The sequence below is a fragment of the Mobula birostris genome, chromosome 10 (assembly GCF_030028105.1).
Source record: "Mobula birostris isolate sMobBir1 chromosome 10, sMobBir1.hap1, whole genome shotgun sequence".
NCBI classification, from domain to species: Eukaryota; Metazoa; Chordata; class Chondrichthyes; order Myliobatiformes; family Myliobatidae; genus Mobula; species Mobula birostris.
This window is the reverse complement of record NC_092379.1, coordinates 119,871,802-119,891,071: the sequence shown is the minus strand read 5'-3', so window position 1 is coordinate 119,891,071 and position 19,270 is coordinate 119,871,802. Positions and strand designations below refer to the sequence as shown.

Sequence of the window (19,270 nt, the reverse complement as noted above, 5' to 3'; positions counted from 1 at the left end):
TCACCAGCACCGATGCTGCTCCCCCACAAAAAGCCGCGAAGAAGATAGTTTGTATTGTATTATCAGTTATAATCGATATTAGTACCCAGCTGGAAGCCCGCGAGGAGTTTATTCGTTATTTATTTAATGGTTGTTGCTAATTACTTTGAAATGCTGCAGTCTCTGTGGCGGGAGATCAATGTAATTTTTAAAATGAGATTAGAACCAGTTTGCGCTGTGAATGAGCCACCGCTTTTTCAAACTCCGAACAGTCGAGGCACTGCTGCTCGGCCACCCGCTCCACTTCCCTCGGCACCCAGGTCAGTTATTATTCGGCCATCCGCGGGTCAACTCCCGAGACATGGAGTCGGTGTTCGTGACGGTCGGAACCACGAGCTTCGACGACCTCATCGAGGAAATTTCCTCGGAAAAGATCATACAGGTGAGTTACCTCAGCGGTTCAAGATTGGAGTGAACTCGATGGAAAGGAGCGGGGGGGGGGGACATTTGACATACCCAATCAGCGGTTACATTGGCACGGTGAAACTTGTCAAGTGCTTATCCAATCATTAGCTGAAGATAATAGAATGACGTTCACTTTATCCAATCAGCAGCCGAGATAACAGAATGACGTTCACTTTATCCAATCAGCAGCCGAGATAATAGAATGACGTTCACTTTATCCAATCATTAGCTGAAGATAATAGACTGACGTTCACTTTATCCAATCACCAGCTGAGATAATAGAATGACGTTCACTTTATCCAATCAGCAGCTGAGATTCTGCTGTCTGCACAACCTAGCATCTCCGTTGTCCTGGCAGTGATGGATTGGAGAGAAGTAAAAGCAGAGGCGTATATTTTTAAGGAGAAAGTGCAGAAACTACTAAACACAAAAAAAGTCTTTATGGAGCAAGATAAAAGGGAAAACAGGATTCAAGTCGAGTCTACTTGAGAGGTTAAGGATGTTTTTAGTTCCAGTTGGTAGCCTTATAACGTGTCTGAGAATTGAGAGCAGAATAGATTTCAGCGAAAAAGAGCCCGAAAGGTTTGATAAAGAGAGGAAAAGGGAGTAAAGTTGCAAAGAACGTAGCCGTAGATTGCAAAAACTTTTCCCTTCATAAGTCTGTAAGAGTGGAGATTGAGGGATACGAAATTATGAGGTGTATACACAGTGAATGAATCTTCAGCTGAAGTCATCACCTCTCCTGGGGCATAGGCCGCCGATGGCAGCTGGCTAGAGTCCTTTGTCAAAAGTTTCAAAGATACATTTAATATGAGAGAAATGTAACAATATACATCCTGAAATTCTTTTTCTTTGCAACCATCCACAAAAACAGAGGAGCCCCTCAAAGAATGAATGACAGTTAAATATTAGTACTCCAGGTCGGCTGGTGGCGCAGTGAGATCAGCGCTGGGCTCAAGGTTCCCGAGTTCAATCCAGTGACAGACCGCTCCCGAGTACGCTCTCCATTCATGCCGGGTTGATGTCGAGCTCGCAATTCGACCTCGTAAAAAAAAAACACTGCCACCTCCAGTTTAAATTCCCACGCGGAATATTGTGGAGGATCAAATACCCGTACCCATACCCATCCCTCCCATGTGCATAAGCAGTAGCAAAGCAATGATCCCCCTCCCCACCAGCAAAAAAAGCATCAGCGCCCCCACCGAGCACTCAAGCGTGCTGCAAAGCATCAATAAAGACACAGACTTGTAGTTTCGACATACAACAGTCTCAGTCTCTCTCTCTCCCCCTCCATCCCTCTCCCACCCCCTCCTTTCTCTCCCCCCCATAAGAGAAAAAGAGATGTCCCCATTGCACAGTGAGAGGGGAGACATAACTTGCTGATTTACGATGTTAAAAGTCCACTGCCTTGCTTTTTCCGAGCTCTGTGCCCAAAGAACTCGGGGTCTCTGGGCACACAGCCAGCAGCCAGTTTGCTGCTTTTGATCTTCCATCTCCCACAACACACTGATTTCCTGCAGAGAGCTCGAGAGGCACAAACCTCGAGTCCGCCCACCTCCAGAGTACGAAATCCCAGAAGCCCGAAGATGTGTTGTCTTCTAGGCTGAGTCCTTGGTATATTGAATAACCATTCCCGCAAAGAACCGAAGTCAGCATGTAACTCCAGGTCAGGGTCTTCAAAAGAACCATGAAAGAGGAAAAATAAAGATATTAAAGATAGAAATAGGGCTGTTTCCAAAGATGCAAACAAAGGAGTCACCATTAGGTGCCATTGTCTCGTAAGCTGGTAAACTAAAACCTTTCTTTCAAGTTGTTCCCAAGTGTAGCTTATCTTTGAAGATTGTTCTCTTGGGGCTGAGGTCTTTGTAGTTTCTGCTGGCATTTCTGTAGCACTGGGTTTTACAGGATGAGGTTGCTAGTTTCATATCCAACCCTACTTCTTTTGCAGCCATCCATGGCAGAGTAGATAGAGTGCATGTGAATGCGTGCAGGCTTATGCCCCGCAGGTTGGGTGAGACCAGAACAACAGGTAATAGGTTTAGAGTGAAAGGTAAAATATTTAAAGGGGATCTGAGGAGCAACTTCACTTAGCGGATGGCGTGAACATGGAATGAGCTGCTGGCAGAAGTGGGCTCAATTGTAACATTTTAGAGAAGTTTGGATAGGTACATCGATAGAGAGGTACGAAGGGATATGGTCTGGTTGCAGGTAGACGGGATTAGGCTAGAATGGACCAGGTGGGATGAAAGGCCTGTTGCAATGTTGAGGTGCTACATGGCTATAAGCACTAAAAATAGCTAAGATTAAATGTAGAGATCTTTAAAGTCAGAAATGGGAAAATTGGCATTGGACTGCAAAGATACAGGGCTTCCATTAGATTATCTGTCAATGGCTGTAACAACAGTTCTTGCAGCAGCCTGGTACCTCTCCTTAATGACCTCACATGCATCCAAGTTCAACAGTGGGCGTAACAGTGAATGAGGAAAGGTGCAGCTGACTCATATCATTTCATATCGCCAAATCATATCGTTTCCTCACGGCCCAGTAGCACATGCTTTGCGGCCTGATGGTTGGGGACCGCTGCACTAGAGGATCAGGTGTTCTGGATGAACCAGAATTGATTAGAGACCTTAAGGTACAAGTACCCTAAGGGAAGGAGATCATAATATGATCGAATTCACCCTGAAATTTGAGAAGGAGAAGCTAAAGTCAGATGTATCAGTATTAGAGTTGAGTAAAGGGAATTACAGAGGCAGAAGAGAGGAGTTGGCCAGAGTTGACTGGAAAAGACTAGCACAGTTGACAGCAGAGTGGCAATGGCCGGAATTTCTGGAATCAATTCGGAAAGCACAGGATATACACGGCCCAAAGAGGAAGAAGTATTCTAAAGGCAAGATGACACAACCGTGACTAACAAGAGAAGTCAAAACCAACATAAAAGCCAAAGAGAGTGCATAAAATAGAGCAATAATTAGTGGGAAGCTTTTAAAAACCAACAGAAGGCAATTAAAAATGTCATTAAGAAGGTAAAGATGAAATACGAAAGTAAGCTAGCCAATAAATTTAGAGAGGATACCAGAAGTTTCTTCAGATACATAAATGTAAAATAGAGGTGGGAGTGGATATCAGACTGCTGGAAAACAATGTTGGAGAGGTAGTAATTGGGGACAACGAAATGATGGACGAACCGAATATGTATTTTGCATCAGTCTTCACTGTGAAAGACACTCGCTGTATAGTGGGAGTTCCAAGTGTCAGGGAGCATGAAGTGTGTGAAGTTACCATAACTAGAGAGAAGGTTCTTGAGAAACTGATAGAGGTGGCTGAAGAGATCATGGAGGCAGAGTAATGATCTTTCAAGGATCACTAGATCCTGGAATGGTTCCAGAAGGAAATGGAGGAATGGGTTAGTAAATTTGCTGATGACACAAAGGTTGGGGGTGTTGTGGATAGTGTGGAGGGCTGTCAGAGGTTACAGCGGGACATTGATAGGACGCAATACTGGGCTGAGAAGTGGCAGATGGAGTTCAACTCAGATAAATGTGAGGTTGTTCATTTTGGTCAAATATGATGGCAGAATATAGCATTGATGGTAAGACTCTTGGCATTGTGGAGGATCAGAGGGATCTTGGGGTCTGAGTCCATAGTTCACTCAAAGCTGCTGCGCAGGTTGACTCTGTGGTTAAGAAGGCATGCGGTGCATTGGCCTTCATCAATCATGGGATTGAGTTTAAGAGCCGAGAGGTAATGTTGTGGCTATATAGGACGCTGGTCAGACACACTTGGAGTACTGTGCTCAATTCAGGAAGGACATGGAAACCATAGAAAGCGTGCAGAGGAAATTTACAAGGATGTTGCCTGGATTGGGGAGCATGCCTTATGAGGATAGGTTGAGGGAACTCAGCCTTTTCTCCTTGGAACGACAGAGGATGAGAGGTGACCTGATAGAGGAGTAGAAGATAATGAGAGGCATTGATCGTGTGGATAGTCAGAAGCTTTTTCCCAGGGTTGAAATGGCTAGCACGAGAGGGCATAGTTTTAAGGTGCTTGGAAGTAGATACAGAGGAAATGTCAGGGGTAAGTTTTTTAGGCAGAGAGTGGTGAGTGCGTGGAATAGGCTGCCAGCAGCGGTGGTGGAGGCGGAAACAATAGGGTCTTTTAAGAGACTCCAGAATGGATACATGGAGCTTAGAAAAATAAAGGGCTATGGGTAAGCCTAGGTAGTTCTAAGGTAAGAACATGTTTGTCACAGCTTTGTGGGCCAAGGGGCCTGTATTGTGCTATAGGTTTTCTATGTTTCTATTACTCCAGAGTTCCCATACTTTTTGAACCCGGACTGTGATTGTTTAAATGGTGAACTCAGTATTGACGAGAAATACAATTGTTTGTGTGTTATTAGTTTAGGCAGATTATGTTTGTCTATTGTTGTGACTTAGATGAAAATCAGACCACATTTTATGAGTAATTAATGCAGAAAACCAGTTAATTGCAAAGGGTTCACAAACTTTTTCTTGCAACTGTATATTGTCACTGAATCTAAATTCTGGAACTCCAACCCCAACCTCGTAACACTGAGATTATTTTCACCCAAAGGTTGTGGCAATTTGGCAAGACTATTCAACAGTTGAGATGGACATTAAATACCAGGTTTGGCAAGCCATTCCCATGTCCTGTAAATCAATTTTTTTTGAAAAATGGTTACCTTTATTGATTTTGAATGTACTTCATTTAATGTGTATTTTTAAAATAATTTTAAAGGACGTGCTTAAGGTTCTCTTCAGTCTTTTCAAATGTTCTGATCAAAGAATGAAAAATTGATCCATCATTAATACTTGCTACGGCTGTAGAATATGATGTATTGATCAACAAACCGTATATACCGTGTGACTATATTTCCACTCATTCCCACCTTCATTTTGTTTCACCTTTCCACAATTATTTAAAAGTGCCACTGAAATCCAAGTATAACACATCCATGTCAAGCTCTTTTTTTCCATTCTCCTCCTTAAACCATATAAATGCATGTTTATTTTTATTCAGATGATTTATACTAAATTTGTCCATAACATTCATTACAATGGGTGGTCAACTCACACTTTTTGACCCAAGTAATTTTTAATACCTTTTTGAAAATGGGAGTAATGTGCTCTACAGCTCCCTTTCTTACATGCAGTGATTTCTGGAGAATTTGTACTTGAACCTGTAATTTTGTCCTCAGTTCACTGAGGATCGTCGAATGCTTCTTGTCTGGCACTTAAAGCAGAATCATTTACCTTAAAGAATGGGCGCCACAGTAGCGCAGCAGTTAGTACAACACTATTACAGCTCAGAGCATTGGAGGTTTGGAGTTCAATCCCGGCATCCTCTGTAAGAATTCTGTACGTCCTCTCTGTGAAGTACATGGGTTTTCTATGGGTGCTCTGGTTTCCTCCCACAGTTCAAAGGCCTACAAGGTAGGTTAATTGGTCAATTGAAAGTCGCCCCATTATTAGGTTAGGATTAAAATGGGATTGTCAGGGGTTGCTGGGCGGCATGGTTTGAAGGGCCTAAAGGGCTGATTATGCATTTATCTCTAAATAATTAAAAATAAATAAATAAATTTTCACAAATTTACTAACCAAATACGCAACAATGCTTTGTTACTGATCTCTACCCTGTTCAGATTTGTTAGCTATCTTTCTTCATCAATTATTGTTTACCTTAGATTCTTCAAGAACTGGGCTACCGGAGGCTGGTTCTTCAGATTGGTCGTGGATCTATTGAGCCAAAGCCTTACGTTGGAACAAATTTTACTCTTGAAATTTATAGGTTCAAGGACACCATAGCAGATGACATTCAGAATGCTACACTCGTCATTAGTCATGCCGGTGAGTATTTCTGTGCTTTTCAAAAATGAAACATGAAGTAGTCTAGCTGTTAGTTGTTTGTTCAGTAAAGTAGGCACAGTCGCTTATGTAACTGTGGTGGGCATTCTTCATTGAATATTTTCTTTCCTTGCCTAATATGCACACTTTCAGTGAGAATTTCTTGACTGTCAATAGAAATCTTGGCAATACCTACCTCCTTGTGCAATTGGATCCGTGATTTCCTCACTTGCAGACCCCAGTCAGTTCGGATTGGCAACAACATCTCCTCCACAAACTCCATCAGCACAGGTGCACCACAAGGCTGTGTGCTTAGCCCCCTGCTCAATTTGCTTTGTGCTTATGACTGTGGGACTAAGCACAGCTCCAATGCCATATTCAAATTTGCTGATGACATCACTGTCATAGGCCGAATTAAAGATGATGGTGAATAGGTAAATAGGAGGGAGATTGAAAATCTGGCTAAATGGTGCACAATAACAACCTTTTACTCAATGTCAGAAAGAGCAAGGAGCTGAATATCGACTTCAGGAGAAGGAAGCTGGAGGTCCATGAGCCAGTCGTCATCAGGGGATCAGAGGGGTAGAGGATCAACAGCTTTAAATTCCTCAGTGTTATCATTTCAGAGGTCCTGTCCTGGGCCCAGCATGTAAGTGCAATTATGAAGAAAGCACAACAGTGCCTCTACTTCCTTAGGAGTTTGTGAAGATTTGGCATGTCGTCGACTGTATAACTTCAACTAACTTCTATACATGTGTGATGTGTGAGGCTGATATGGAAAATCCTACAAAAAGTACTGGATATGGCCCAAGCAACACACACAAAATGCTGGAGGAACTTTGCAGGCCAGGCAGCATCGATGGAAAAAAGTAGAGTCAATGGTTTGGGCCAAGACCCTTCAAGCAGGACTGGAGAAAAAAAGCTGAGGAGTAGATTTAAAAGGTGGAGGGAGGGGAGAGAGAAACATAAGGTGATAGGTGAAACTGGGAGGGGGAGGGATGAAGTAAAGAGCTGGCAAGTTGATTGGTGAAAGAGATGCAGGGCTGTAGAAATCTGATAGAAGGGGACAGAAGGCCATAGAAGAAAGAAAAGGGGGGAGGAGCAACAGAGGGAGGTGATGGGCAGGCAAAGAGGAAAGGTGAGAGAGGGAAACAAATGGTGGGGGTAGGGCATTACCAGAAGTTCGAGAAATCGATGTTCATGCTATCAGGTTGGAGGCTACCCAGACAACACCCAAGGTGTTGTTCCTCCAACCTGAGTGCGGCCACATTGCGACAGTAGAGGAAGCCATGCATTAACATATCAGATTGGGAATGGGAATTGGAATTAAAATGGATGGCCACTGGGAGATCCCACTTCTTGTGGACGGAGCGTAGGTGCTTGGCAAAACAGTCTCCCAATCTATGTCAGGTCTCACCTATATACAGGAGGCCATACTTGGAACACTGGACATAGTATATGTCCCCAACAGACTCACAGGTGAAGTTTCACCTCACCTAGAGGGACTGTTTGAGGCCCTGAATGATAGTGAGGGAGGAGTTGTAGCACTTGATCCACTTGCAAGGATAAGTGCTAGGAGGAGATCTGGGTAGAGACAAATGGACAAGGAGTCACTTAAGGAGCAATCCCTGCGGAAAGCAGAAAGTGGAATGGAGAGAAAGATGCGCTTGGTGGTGAGATCCTGTTGGAGATGGATATGGCCCAGTCCATCACAGGTAAACTACTCCACAACATTGAGCACATCTTCTCAGAGCATAGTTGCAAAAAAGCAACATCCATCATCAGGAACCCCCACCATCCTAATGTTGGGTATCCCTGACGATGGATGCACCCAGAAAAAAAGTTCATGCTTTCTTCTCCCTGCTACCATCAGAAAGAAGGTACAGGAGCCTTTGGACTCACACCACCAGGTTCAGTAACAGTTAATACCCCTCAACCATCAGGCTCTTGAACCAAAGGGGATAACGTCACTTGCTCCATCACCGAACTCTTCCCACAACCTGTGGACTCACTTTCAAGGACATTTCGCCTCATGTACTCCATATTTATTGTTTATTTATTTACTTACTATTTCTTTCTTTTTGGATTTGCACAGTTTGTTTTCTTTTGCACACTGAGTATGTGGTCTTGCTTTGTCCTATTATGGTTATTGGATTTATTGAGTATGCGCACAATTAAATTAATCTTAAGAAACACACATAAAAGTTGTTGGTGAACGCAGCAGACCAGGCAGCATCTACAGGAAGAGGTACAGTCGACATTTTGGGCCGGACCGTTCATCAGGACTAACTGAAAGAAGAGCTAGTAAGAGATTTGAAAGTGGGAGGGGGAGGGGGAGATCTGAAATGATAGGAGAAGACAGGAGAGGGAGGGATGGAGCCAAGAGCTGGACAGTTGATTGACAAAAGGGATATGGGAGGATCATGGGACGGGAGGCCTAGGGAGAAAGAAAGGGGGAGGGGGGAAGCCCAGAGAATGGGCAATAACGGGTGGGGTATGAGGGGGAGGTGGGGCATTAACGGAAGTTAGAGAAGTCAGTGTTCATGCCATCAGGTTGGAGGCTACCCAGACGGAATATAAAGTGATGTTCCTCCAACCTAAGTGTGGCTTCATCTTGACAGTAGAGGAGGCCGTGGATAGACATATCAGAATGGGAATGGACGTGGAATTAAAATGTGTGGCCACTGGGAGATCCTGCTTTCTCTGGCACACAGAGCGTAGGTGTTCAGCGAAACGGTCTCCCCGTCTGCGTCGGGTCTCGCCAATATATAGAAGGCCGCATCGGGAGCACTGGATGCAGTATATCACCCCAGCTGACTCAATTAATCTTAGGGCTATATATGGTGACTTATATGTACTTTGAGAATAAATTTCCTTTGAACTTTGAAATTTTCTTTCCTTAGTTCTGTAACACTGAGGCCAATTAAAATGTTGTGAAGTTGAACAGCATAGTCCAAGAAGGAACCTCAACTGTATTTTGTGTAACTTACCAGATAAATTATTTGTAATATTGCTACTTTAAGTATTGACTAAAATGTAAGGATGCTTATTTCTTAATGTTACTCAGTCTTGTGGTAATTTACATAAAAACTACAACAAAGAAAACTGCCATTTGGTCTAACCAGTATACACTGTATATTGCCACTGCTTGAACTTAGAAATAAGTTTCTTAAGATTGTAGTTAATCCTGCCCCTATGTCGTTTCTCCCTAATATATGCATTATTTTATATGTGTTAATGCTATTTGGACATTACCATTGCAATGTGAAGAAATTCTTTGTTCAAATTGTTAGTGGTTATTTTTACTACTTATTCTAGAAGTAGGACATGGGAAAATAATTTTTACTCATTCATTACACTAGACCAAGATAATAATTTAAATACAATATCTATATTTTGTATGGGGTTGTAGTAAGAACAAAGGGTTAGGAGTAGGCCATTAGTTTTCCTCAGAAACTGTTCTGCAATACTATAATATCATTGCTAATCCATGACCCGTAGCTTTCACAGTTTGATTTGTCTCACTACTTGACAACAGTCAGAATTACAGATCTCTGCCATCTCCTAGTACATCTGCTTCATGCAGGATATGGACGACGAAGTTTTGGATTTGTGACTGACAATCTCTTCTTTCAAGTTGTAGAACTTCAGGGACACCATAGGCTTCTGAAGCTTGTCATCCTATAGTTTGGATATGGCCTTTTGACTTGTTAGACAAGAATGGTAGGGAGACTGACCCTAATAGAATACTGAGGGATAGAGTTAAGGGTTCCTATTATCAAGAAATAATTACATTTAAGAAGGTCTTCAAAATGTTCCTTCCGGCAGACTTCAACAGCCTTTATCTTTGGTAAGTTCACCACTGTTCTATCTCAGGTAGACCCTTTTTTGGGCTGAGGTTAGGAATGAAGAAATGATAACAGAATTAAGCCATTTGGCCCACCATCTGCTCCACTATTCCATCTTGGCGAATTTATTTTCCCTTTCAATACCATTCTCCTGCATTGTCTCCATAATCTTTGATGCCTTTACTAATCAAGAACATATCAACCTCCGGTTTAAAAATACTAAATGACTTGGCCTTGACAGCTATCAATGGCATTGAATTCGACAGATTCACCGCTATCTTGCTAAAATAATTCATCCTGATCTCCTTTCTAAAGGGACATCCTATTCTGAGGCTGTGCTCTCTAGTCCTAGACTCTGCACTATAGGAACTATCCTCTCTACTCTACTCTATCTAAGCCTTTCAATTTTCAATAGATTATGGTAGATTTCAGAGCAGCTCATACTTTGTAGATAATCTGTGACTCCTGTGACTGAGTTGAGAAGTCCATGAGGTGCTCAATGTGAATAGCTGCCTTTGTGGTGCCCATGACATTGATGTAGCAACTACAGAGTCATTTCCCTGCTGGATTGACAACCTCAGTGTGGATTTGATCCATGCAGAGACAAAGTGGACATAATCTTCATCATGCAACAATTCCAAGAGAAAAGCAGTGAAGAAGAAGAGGGAGTTTTTTTTTCATTTCAATAAAGCCTATGAATTTGGCTATGCACAGAAATACAGCTGTTTTTCAAGCCTGGATTCTAATTACAGTCTACAGCAGAGCCATTTCAGTCGAAGTGTAGCTAACCTTCAAAACGATAGTGAAGAATATTCAATTAATGACAACTATGTTCTAGAACAACCCCACCTGAACCTAGGTAATGGAACTGCAGCATACATAGGATGCTTGCATTTGCAAATGCTCTGAAATTGAACACCAAGTCATTGTCAACTTGTTCATTGAACAATACAAGTGGGTGAATCTTCCGTAACACCCTGGGAAAGGTTTCACTAGAGATAACAGGGGCTTTGGAATATGTGCTGTCCAATGAGGGGATTGTTTTCTTTCTTGTGTGCCCAAGAGCAAGGTATTCACGGGCTTTTGTTCGGCGGAAGATGGAGAGAGAAAATGCCAGAACAGAGAGGTCGTAGACTGCAGAACTGAGTGGACGTGAAATGGGGTCGGGATTACCTGCTGGGGCACTGGTGAGGCCTGAACTGCAGAAGCCCTCGGTGGTACAGGCGAACAGAGTGGCAGTGTTTGTCAGGAACACTACAAAGAGGGAAGGTCACCTTCAAGCAGGGAATGCCCCTGGCGCATCTTTTCCCAGTGACGGTAATGTCTAGTGTACCTGTGAGACAAGCCAGAGGTCAAAGAATACTGCAAGTTGTGCATTCGATGCATACAGAGGAAGACGCTGCCTACGAGGGCAGCTTCCTTGTCTCACTTGCAGAGTGCGGGGCCCCTGGACCTGATGTGTAAGGATTTCCTGTCAATAGAGCTAGATGCCAGCAACAAGGTGAATGTCTTAGTCATCATGGATCACTACACCGGATATGCTCAGGCTTTGCCTACCAAGGACCAGAGTGTGTCCACGGTGGCCAAAGTGTTATGGGAGAAGTATTTAATCTATTATGACCTCCCTGGGCAGATACATAGTGACCAGGGACGGGATTTCGAGAGAAGGCTCATCCATGAGTTACAGGGCATGCTTGAAGTCGAGAAGTCGAGGACTACTCCTTAGCACCGGCAGGGTGATCCCCAGCCCGAGAGGTTTAATTGGATTTTTGCTAGACATGCTCGGAATGTTGGAGATCAGCAAGAAAAGCAGTTGGAGTCAACATATTGGACATCTGGTCCACTGCTACAACTGTACCCGAAATGAAGCTACCGGGTACTCACCATATTAAGTGATATTTGGGCACGTGGTGAGGTTGCCCAACGATCTTTGTTTTGGGACTAACAAGGACGATCTACCACTGAAGGCTCATCTGAAGTATGTGTCTGATATGAGAAGGCAGCTGAAAAAGGCTTATGAATTAGGTGAGGTCATGGTTGCCAAGCAGAATCAAGGAAATAAGAGGAGGTACGATCAAAAGGTGAGGTTCTCCCAACTCCTGCCGGGAGACCGAGTCCTCATAAGGAATTTGGGGCTACCTGGGAAGCATAAGTTGGCTGACCACTGGGCGGCTACGCCCTATGTGTGAAAAGTCAGATGCCAAATGTACCAGTTTTCCGGGTGAAACCAGAGGATAGGAATGGGCCTGTCAAGATTCTCCATCGGAACTACCTTCTGCCTCTGGGACAAGAGGTGCAGGTTGACCCAGAGCCTAACCTGGAGCTTACACCTAGTAAGAGGAATCTGCGACGATGTGGGGCAACTGCAGGGCCAACAGCAGGAGAGATTAGACCAGCCCCCACCCCTGAGTGGGATACTGATTCAGAGGATAAGGACATGGGGGTATGGTATATGCTGCCTTTTGCTAACTCTCCACTGATTGAGGAAGAGACTCCCAACCCTTCTCACGCTGAGTCAGGTGAAATCAGGGGGGTCTATCTGTGGATAGCCCGAGTTGCAGCGGGACCCTGCAAGGGATGAAGTGGGGCTCAGCCAAGGGACAGAGGGGTTTGAGTTGCAGGTGGGCATGGGTGATAGACCGGGGGAGGCCTCGCCAGGTGGACCAGATGTATCTCCAGTAGTGTCGGAACATGAAGAGGTAGATGAGGGGGTACGAAGGTCTCACAGAATCCGGGGACCACCAGATAGGCTGGCCTATGTGACACCGGGGAAACAGAGTATGGCCCCTACCACTTTGGGGAGCTATGTCACTGCCTTTTACACCTGGATTGGACTTTGTGTTTTGCAGGAAGGGTTGGCAAATTATCTCAAAGTCATGAGGACATCAATAAATTTGGTGGGGGGAGAGTGTAGCACCCTGGGAAAGGTTTCACTGCTAATGTAATGGTTTCTCTGTAGCAGCAGTGTTTGGGTTATGACTAGAGATAACAGGGGCTTTGGAATGGGCGCTGTCCAATGAGGGGATTGTTTTCTTTCTTGTGTGCCCGAGAGTGAGGTATTTGCGGGCTTTTGTTCAGCAGAAGACGGAGAGAGGAGATGCTGGAACAGAGAGGTTGTAGACTGCAGGACTGAGCAGACATGGAATGAGGTCGGGAGTTGACAACACCCAGGGGAAACCGATGGAGAACGAACAGACAGGAAAATCGTGAGCTCCGACATCTGCATTAGACTGTTTCATTAAAATGGGCCCTTTTTTTTTGTTTTCTTTACTAACCCCCTAGTCAAATTAAGAATTATAAATCTAAATCATTTAACTGCATATGGTGTAGTACTATTTGTTATTTTGTGGTACTGATTTGTAACAGGGGAACACATCACGCAGAATCCACCCAAATGAGATTTCACCAATTTGATGGGGGTGGTGACTGTCTTCCCCTAGACTAACGCAGCCCGCCGAACCTGGGAGGGTTACACTTACGTTCAACACCTACAAGATAAAGACACTCTACCAACCTGGCTGCACTATAGAGCAATATTCTCCAACAATAGAGGATCATAGCAAGATGCTGGAAAATGTGGATCACACATCATATTTTGGGGAAACGCCTCTCGATGAGGGTATATGCAGAAGTTCAACATTGCCTTCAATGCATCTGCACAGACTTTGATCAATTGAGGGAAAGAATGTTGGAAGATTGAGACCAGGGACATAGCTCACAGTCTATCATGCAGCAATCATCCTATACGTTTCTGAGATCTGGACCTCCTCATAGAGGAGTTCTCAAGACACTGGAAAATATCACATATGCTGTCTTCGCAAAATTCTGCAAATTCACTGGAGCAATGTAGCTGTCTTCTCCCAGGTCTCTTTCATCAGCACTGAGGCCATAATTACATTCATTCAGCTACACCAGTGGTTTTCAAGATGGGCAATTAAAAATAAAGGGAGTGGTGGCCAGGTGGGGAGGAGTGCTCAGTAGCAAAGGAGGCAGCTGAGGGATCATGGGCTTAATTTAAGAAATTAATTACTTATTATAAGCATTTGATGCTCAGTGCCACAATGGTCATATATCACCTGATCACTTGCTAACCCACAATTCTCTCAGACTTTGCACAAAATGTGTTGTAGTTGTTGAAAAGCAATGTGGCACTTTTGTCATGACGCATATCATGAGAAACCTGGACTGAAGAAATTGTGTTATTTCTGGGTACGGCTCACATATTATTACCGTTCATTACTGTAGTATGATTCCCATACTCTAATCATGCAGTGATGTACCTCCCGTGTCTTAGAGTATAGCATACAATAGGGTAAAGGTCAGAATCTGCCCTTTTGAATGGTCTTGACTGCATTTCTCTAGCCCATGACCTAACCGAGATATCACTGCCCCACTTTATGTACCTTCATGTTTTGCCTGAGCTATAACTTTCTCCTTTATTGATTATAGTGCTGGAGGTTAGACTTAACAATAGGCGATTGACCATGTTGTTAATCCATAACAACAGTGGTAGAAGCAGACCAAATGAAAAAGGTATAGAGTGGAGTATCTGAAATATGGATGTATACCAGTACCAAGGAACCAACAGCAGCCAATGTGGCTGTGTGTGAATGTTTCTTTCAAATAGGTAATGAAATTGTCCAGGCTCCTTGAATATTTGAACAGAATACATCCTAAAGTAAACAAAACCTTGGTTTATGTTCAGTCACTTAATGAAAATTTTCAGAACCAAAAAACACTTCAAAACATGTTTGACAGCACTCCACGATAAAACAGTGATTGCTTATGTGCTTCATACAACATTTCATTGCTCATTGCTAAATCTGGAGAAGCGCTGATTCTGCCAGCAGTAAGGGAGGTTCTGAGTATGGTTTTGTAGCAGTAACCAGACCAAATAATTTAAAGTGATTCTGTTCAGAGACAACTCTGTTCAAAGACAAATAAATGAAATATCTCAGAATGTGGAAAACATACTGTGCAACATACTTACAACAACACAAATGGCCCTGCAGTTGGTTAAGTTCAACTTAGCCAGGCAACAAATCTTTGCCCCTTGGTTATGTTTGCTTCGTAAAAGATGAAAGCATAGTTCAAGAGTTGGTTTTTTCAGGGGGGCTAGAAACAGATACGAAGGGGGAATTCATATTTTGGGTTGTTGAGCAATTTTTCAAAGAGAAGAACATTCAACATGTTTGCTTGTGCAACAGACGGGGCACCATCACTGTCAGGACACCTTCTTTGGGTTATCAGGGTTTGGCGGAGCAAACTCAATGGGCTGAATGGCCTATTTCTGCTGCTGTGTCTTATGGTCTTACTCCTGATCAGTCAGGGCTTCACAGAATATGGCGAGAAGGCAGGTGTATGGGACTGAATGGGATCCGGGATCAGCCATGATGGAATGGCTGATCAGACTCGATGGGCTGAATGGCCTAATTCTGCTCCTAGGTCTTATGGTCATTACTTTCTTGAAAAAAAAACCTCTACCTAACATATTTACGCCATTCACTGTGTAACTCACAAACAACATCTTGTCACAAAAAAACGAAGTGATCAGCTGCACAAATGTCGAAAAACTTTTATCACAGTAAATAAAATCAAGTCTCAGGCTCTTAGTTTTTGACTATTTTGAGAGCTTTGCATTGAGAATGATGAACAGTTTGAAAGCTTGCTGTTGAACACAGAAATCAGATGCCTCTCAAAAAGAAACTGCCTGAAATGCTTTTATGCATTCTAATAAAATTTGTTGAATACTCGAATGGTTTATTTAGTAACTAATTTAAGAATATTATGCATAGCATTGCTTATTTGTCAGAATTATTTGCAAAATTTAATTAAATCAATCTTCAATTCCAAGGAAATGATGTAAATCTTATCAAAGTCAAATCAATCATCTCCACATTTGTGTGCAAGTTAAACCTATTTAAGTGCAACATTGGCTGACCCGACCTTTTCCTATTTCTGAGCCTTTCTGAGTTGGAAGAGAAAGAAATGTTACCAGATGACGATCTTCAAGTATACCGTGCCCACCTGGGTGAGCTGCGTAAAGACATGTCAAAGAGATTTCAGGATCTTCTCTCAATCCAAATACCAGATTGGGTAATTAATCCATTCTTGAACATTTGTATTGGGGAATTAACAGGAAGGATGGAGGAAGAACTGGTCTCACTACAAAATGGCTTTGAGCTGAAGCTGAGTTTCAAAAAAAATCAAAACTTTTAGTTGCAGAAGGAAATCTATGAACACTATCCTGCACTCTGGAAAAAAGTCAAGATGTTCATTGCCGTAACAACATAACATTTAGTGGAGCATGGTTTCTGTGCAGTCGCTCAACTTCTTTCAAAGCAATGAAGCAGACTGCAAATTACTGAACGTGCAGATCTGAGATTCCTTCTGATGTTGAAAAGCTAATATCACTGCACCTGACTGAAAAGTGAAAAAGCAATGCAGTTATGAATAGTTGGACTACAAATAAACCCTCTAAAATTATTGATAAATTTTTACCATAATTAAATACAGGCATAATTTTATTTGTAATTTTCAATATATTTGAATAATTTTTGCAATTATTTGTCGCCGCATTGAACTTGCAGTTTCTATTTTCTTTCACTGCACATCGTAAATCAAAATTCTTTATAGTTTTTACGTAATGGCCTGTGGGGTTTTGGGAATATGGTCTAGAAGGCAAAAGCGTGGTGACCCAAAAGAGTTTGGAAACCACTGAGCTACATGAGCAAGCTACAACACTTCCATGTCCAGCACCATGCATGCTAATCCATATATATGCCTTTTCACTTAATCTTTTGTAGTTAACAAAAGCACTATTGGATTAGAGTGTAAAATTGTTATTTTTCTCATAGTTTAATCTTTCCTGTGCTTGCTTGTATTTTATACAATCATCTCTATACATGGAACACACATCAAAGTTGCTGGTGAACGCAGCAGGCCGGGCAGCATCTGTAGGAAGAGGTGCAGTCGACGTTTCAGGCCGAGACCCTTCGTCAGGAGTCCTGACAAAGGGTCTCGGCCTGAAACGTCGACTGCACCTCTTCCTACAGATGCTGCCCGGCCTGCTGCGTTCACCAGCAACTTTGATGTGTGTTGCTTGAATTTCCAGCATCTGCAGAATTCCTGTTGTTTATCTCTATAGATGGAATTGCTCAGTGAATTTGCCAGTAATTGTAATATAGATGCTTCTGTGTTTTTTCTAGAAGCTTCTTAGTTTTTCTGCAGCATGAGTCATGCCTCTTGAATCTAGCTATTTCATAGACTACCTGTTATCATGGAGTCTTGCTAGCATTTCAGTTTGAACTTTTTTTTTGCATAACACAACAACTTCTTTGTTCTGTCTCTTTTTCTTTGTTCATTCCTTGTTGTTATAACACTTAATAAACTGGCAGTAAGCAACAAGTTTTATGCCTCATTCTTGACTTCTGAAGAACCTCTGAACTGCAAAATCAGTAGGTTCCAACAGTACTTTTAATCTCAATTTTAGAATTGTTTGTGCTATGTAATAAGACAACTTGTAAAGAGTTGCATTACCTCACTAAGTATATTAGTGCAGTGAGATCATACAGAATTTCTTTTTTATATGTTGTCTGAGTTTTTGCATGACCTTGTATGTGAAGGAGCAAAAGCGAAGCAGTCTGTTTAAAAAAATCTCTAACTGTCTTTATTAGTTACTTAATTTATTGCTAAACAAAACTTAATTTCTCTTTTGTAACAAATTATAGCTACATGTATAATTGGAGGAAGTGATGTGTCACTGCTAGCATAATGTCAAGTGCTAATTAGGTAATGCATGATCTGATCTGTTGCCTTAATGATGTTTTCACTGGTTATACAGTAAGTTTTAATATAGTACCTCCAGCAGATGTTTATTACTATCCTCAAAATACAGAAGAATTGGATTTCTTTGTACTTATTTTTATTGTACCATTGTTTATCCCTGTGCAACTAATGCAGGTGCTGGAAGTTGTCTTGAAATTCTTGAAGCAGGAAAGCCCCTCATAGTTGTTATTAATGAGAAGTTGATGAACAATCACCAGCTGGAACTGGCCAAACAGCTGTACTGTGATGGACATCTCCTATACTGTACTTGCAGGTAGAGTTAATCCTGTATAAAAACCAAAGTAATTGAACAGCTAACCTTTGCAGTTTTGTCTTGTAGAAATGCCATCCTTTTACAATGTGCAACATTCTTCTCACATTCAAGACACAACACTCATGGTCGTCGGTTGTTTGAAGTTTATGTAGGGAAATCTAACCATAAGATATGGAGTCAATGCATGAATGTTATTGTTCTCGTATTGTCTGAGAGAACACACTGGGGGCTGGCAAGATCAAGTTTCATCATGTAAAGCATTGTACATTACAGAAGACATCCTGATAGAGGAAGTCTCTGTAGAACAAGTTTTATCTACAGTGATAATAGTTTGAAAATTTTAATTATTTGTGCATGCATTAGTTACCTTAGTTTTCTGCTTCTCTGGTATTTTTCTCTCCAGGGTGGTTGTTTTTAAGCATGGCCACCAGGGGGCCCAGAAGTTATTTTTGATGCACTGAGAGTATAGACACTGAAATAACTTCCCATGCTGCAGCAAGTGATACAGAAACAATAGCAAAGGTTTTCTTTACCCAATTGCTATTGGCTGACTCTTAGTGGTTTTGTATTGGTAAAGTATGTGAGAAATCAGAGAAATAAAGACTCACCAGAGGTTTTATTGGTCTCCATATTTCAATTTCCCAACATCCCAACTTAATATGTTTAAATTTTAAAAATAAATCCATTATGAAGGAATTTTGCTTGCTGCCAATGGACTTGGAAAGAGAAATACAGTCATTAATTCACTACTATCTAATATTGCTGTAAAGTGCATATTTTGACAATAAGAAAAATCTAGATCAGCAGTCATCAAATAGTCTAATCACATTCATTTATATTGTTGATATGAAAAATGTTCACATAGACAAGATAGTAGAGTAGCATGAAAAGTGAAAATAGACCAGATGAGTGACCTAGCTGAGAAGAATGATAGACACTCTATTTTCCATGAAGCTAAACAGTGGATGAGGATGGACAGGGTACTTTTAGTGTACTTGATCCTTGGTGGTTTT

At 42.1% G+C, this 19,270-nt stretch overlaps 1 protein-coding gene across 1 annotated transcript in view; it reads left to right on the top strand.

The window, feature by feature from the left end:
* Positions 1-316: 316 nt before the first annotated feature.
* The window catches only part of alg13 (ALG13 UDP-N-acetylglucosaminyltransferase subunit), an 89,649-nt gene continuing 70,695 nt past the window's right edge, over positions 317-19,270 (top strand). The window contains exons 1-3 of the mRNA XM_072269769.1: positions 317-421; positions 6,149-6,311; positions 18,119-18,257. Of these exons, the coding sequence (XP_072125870.1) occupies positions 341-421; positions 6,149-6,311; positions 18,119-18,257 (383 nt within the window). The 5' untranslated portion in view covers positions 317-340. The remainder of the gene's footprint in view (positions 422-6,148; positions 6,312-18,118; positions 18,258-19,270) is intronic.